Source organism: Perkinsus marinus (genome assembly GCF_000006405.1).
Source record: "Perkinsus marinus ATCC 50983 genomic scaffold scf_1104296942254, whole genome shotgun sequence".
Lineage (NCBI taxonomy): Eukaryota > Perkinsozoa > Perkinsida > Perkinsidae > Perkinsus > Perkinsus marinus.
Window position 1 is genome coordinate 1 of NW_003212234.1, and position 3,152 is coordinate 3,152.

At 45.2% G+C, this 3,152-nt stretch overlaps 1 protein-coding gene across 1 annotated transcript; it reads left to right on the forward strand.

The window, feature by feature from the left end:
• Positions 1-871: 871 nt before the first annotated feature.
• Pmar_PMAR011252 (conserved hypothetical protein) lies at positions 872-2,891 on the forward strand (the record flags this gene model as incomplete). The annotated part of the gene is made up of 10 exons (XM_002781460.1): positions 872-990; positions 1,173-1,285; positions 1,336-1,488; positions 1,752-1,842; positions 1,888-1,994; positions 2,213-2,270; positions 2,313-2,395; positions 2,439-2,506; positions 2,550-2,595; positions 2,823-2,891. Coding segments are annotated over 10 exons (905 nt in total), but the record flags the coding sequence as incomplete, so codon positions are not given.
• Between the last annotated feature and the right edge of the window lie 261 nt (positions 2,892-3,152).

Below are 3,152 nucleotides of genomic sequence, written 5' to 3' on the forward strand. Positions count from 1 at the left end.
CGAATTAGTTTCGGAGGAGTTTAAGGTGTGATTATCAGTTGCATTGGCCCAAGCGGAATAACTCCAGTCGAAGAGAGACGTATGAGGCAACTTGACGCTGATAAGGTTTATTCCATTTCAACCCAAGGCAGTTACGTTGTCAACTCAGTACCAACCGGTCTCTATTGCCCAACACAATGATAGCCCATTAGATTGCTACGCCCAGAGTGATGAGATGTTCTTCTGACAATGGAGAAAATCACGCTGGAAACCAGGGATGGTACATCCGTCTATAGTAAAGTTGTTCATCGCATTTATATTCGGAATTGAAGCTACTTAGGGCCTGTAAATGTGAGATTAATTGATGATCAATTATTGATCTCGATCTCCCATACCGCGAGGTTGATTACATTGAAGATAGCTACCTTCCTAGGTAGCTAGGGGCGCAGATAGGACCCGTTGAAATCCCGGATTAAGTAGCATGGAACTGGAGGACGCTGTCGACGACATGTCGTCACGCGCCAGTGTACTCCCATACGATCGCCAAATTTGCACGAACTGCGTGGGTACACAAATTGTCTAACTGCAAGAAGTGCAAGAAAACGTGATGAAATTACGCACGATGTAGGTTTAGGAATGCGTTGAAAAGAGTAGAACTGTAGTGTTGGGAGGCGTTTAGGATAAATAAGTAGGAAGTAGCGTATTAGAGGGGCATATGCTGAAAATGGGGTAGCATGTAGTTAAAATTTGTGGAAGAAATTTGAGAATGTGAAATATTAACGCACGATTATATCCACCTAGCTTAAAAGTATTAATATGCGTGCTAGTGAAACGACGCCTCGCCACGCACAATTCTTGCGGCGATATGAACTTGCGTAGTTTGTTCTTCCGTGTTTGGCCTTCCTCCCTACTAGCATGCCAGCATTACTGACATTCTCTAGCATCCGATTGGCTCCGCCATTACTACCATTATTGCCACCTCTCATCAAAGTTGGACAAATGATAGCCCCAGTAGTAATCCTCTCAGTATCCGTCCAAAAATGTGAGCTCTCATATACATCTTGACCATTGAGTAGCTAAACCAACTTATTTGCTACCAGAGAGCTAATACGAAAATGGCTACTTCGTGTTCAACCCCACGTCCATGTCGAGATTTTGGTAGTCATATGGAGTTTACTCTCCCTCGTTTGCAGTTCCTGGCCAAGATTGCTGCTAAAGGGGCTCTGGGAAAATACATTATAGCGTCTAAAACTAAGATATTAATAGGATCTAAATGGACAGCCAAAGCATTGCCCCTAGCCCGAGCGTAACGGAAGTTCACGGGAACTGTATACACTAGGAGCGCCTATATGGCAGTTACTCAATCAAACAGAAGGCTAATGGGAATCGCCATGAAGAATATCACTTCTGGATTTTCGACAAGTCGGTGGCGATCTTGTCGGTACTCACGGCTAGCTTGACGACTCTGATTATACTAGGCAGTCTTGAGAGGAATCCTTTTAATGAAAGGTAGCATTATCAATTTTATCTACGACTTCTGCGCGACTGTTGTTACTATGTGAAATTATCGCCTGACATGCCGCTGGAGTTTACAGTGTTTGCTTTCTTCAACTGAGGCCAGGAGTTCCTCACTGACTATAGAAATCTACATACGAGATCGGATACAAGTGTGATCAAAAACCAGCAAGAATTCCCCAAAATTTTCTCAGAATTTTCATACTGTCACCAACGTAATTCCCACACTGGAAGTTTATGCAATACAGCATTCTCAGATGGCGCCTCCTCCATCTGTCAATCACAGAGGAGCGGGAACTCGGCGAGAAAGCCGCTGAAGAAATGCTCGAGCAATGCCTCGCAAACGACGTAGACCGACGCACTCGCGTTCAAGTGGCATTAGATGTACATCAGGCGCGCGCTGTGCTCGCATCTGACCATCCATTGAGTCGAGAAGTTGTTCGCATAGTGGAGTCGCTGAACAGAGAACTGCCTCAGCTACTAGACGATTATTTGAAAAGGTGAGTCGTAATAACTTCAAAGAGTCTTGGAGGAGTATATGTTCGCTTCCCTCAGCTGAGCTCGTTTTTTTTCACACGAATTATAGTTCAAGTTTATATACGAATTCGGGTAGAAGTGCAGAGATTTCCCAAATCCATATTGTCACCCACACATGCAGTTGACCATGTGCATATTTCATACTGATCTCAACGCTCCTATCTGGTCTGCTATTGATCAGCTCGGGAGCTTCGCCTCACACGTGGGAGGAGAGTAAAGAGCTCATTCCGCACTGGAAAGTGAGAAGCATACGAACTGCGCTGTATAGGAGGTCCCTAAAGGTGCATCTCATTCTCTCTGACACTTGCAACGCCACCTGCCTCCCCAGTGGTGATATCTTCATATACGTTGGCTGCATCGCACGGTAGATGTTGATCGATGAATAGTAATGAGAAACACAATGTTAGTTGTGGCACTCGAGATCGTCTAGCAGCTATAATAGCGCATGAGATTGCCCATGTTATCAGCCGTCACGGTAGGCTACACTGTAGATTATCCTCACCGTATGATGAGCTCAGGTGCAGAACAGATCAGTGCTGCTGCTATTATGGACGTCCCTCTAGGGTGGGTCATCCTTAGGTTACCTCCTGTCAGTGTAGTAGAATATGCACATGGTCAACTACACGTGTTAGTACCAATGAGGAAATTTGAACAAATTCTTATTGGTTTCTGTACATCGCTACCCGAATTCGTGGGGGAACTTCTATGGTTAGTGAAGAAAAAATTCCCGAGCTCGGCTGAGGAAAGCGAACGGATATTCCAACACTTCCTCCTATACGTCCTATTCAAAGGTACTTCTCCTCATTCGCGACGCTCTCCATGACAGCCTTTGGTATTTTCCGATACCTCTTAATGTGGCACCGACCTCCCACTAGCTGGATCGTTGATTTACCGTAAACTCCTAGGGTCGTCCGAGCCGCTCTCAATCACACTTTAGATATTCAAGACACTGCGAACACGAAGCAGACGTGCTGGGCATGGAACTGATGAGCCGGGCTGGATACGATCCTCGGGCCGCTGTAAGTGAGTATGTATGAACTTGTGTTGGAGTTGGAATATATGCTCGCTTTCCTCGACACAGCTCAGGAGTTTCCAAAGCTAATTATAGAAATTTATATACG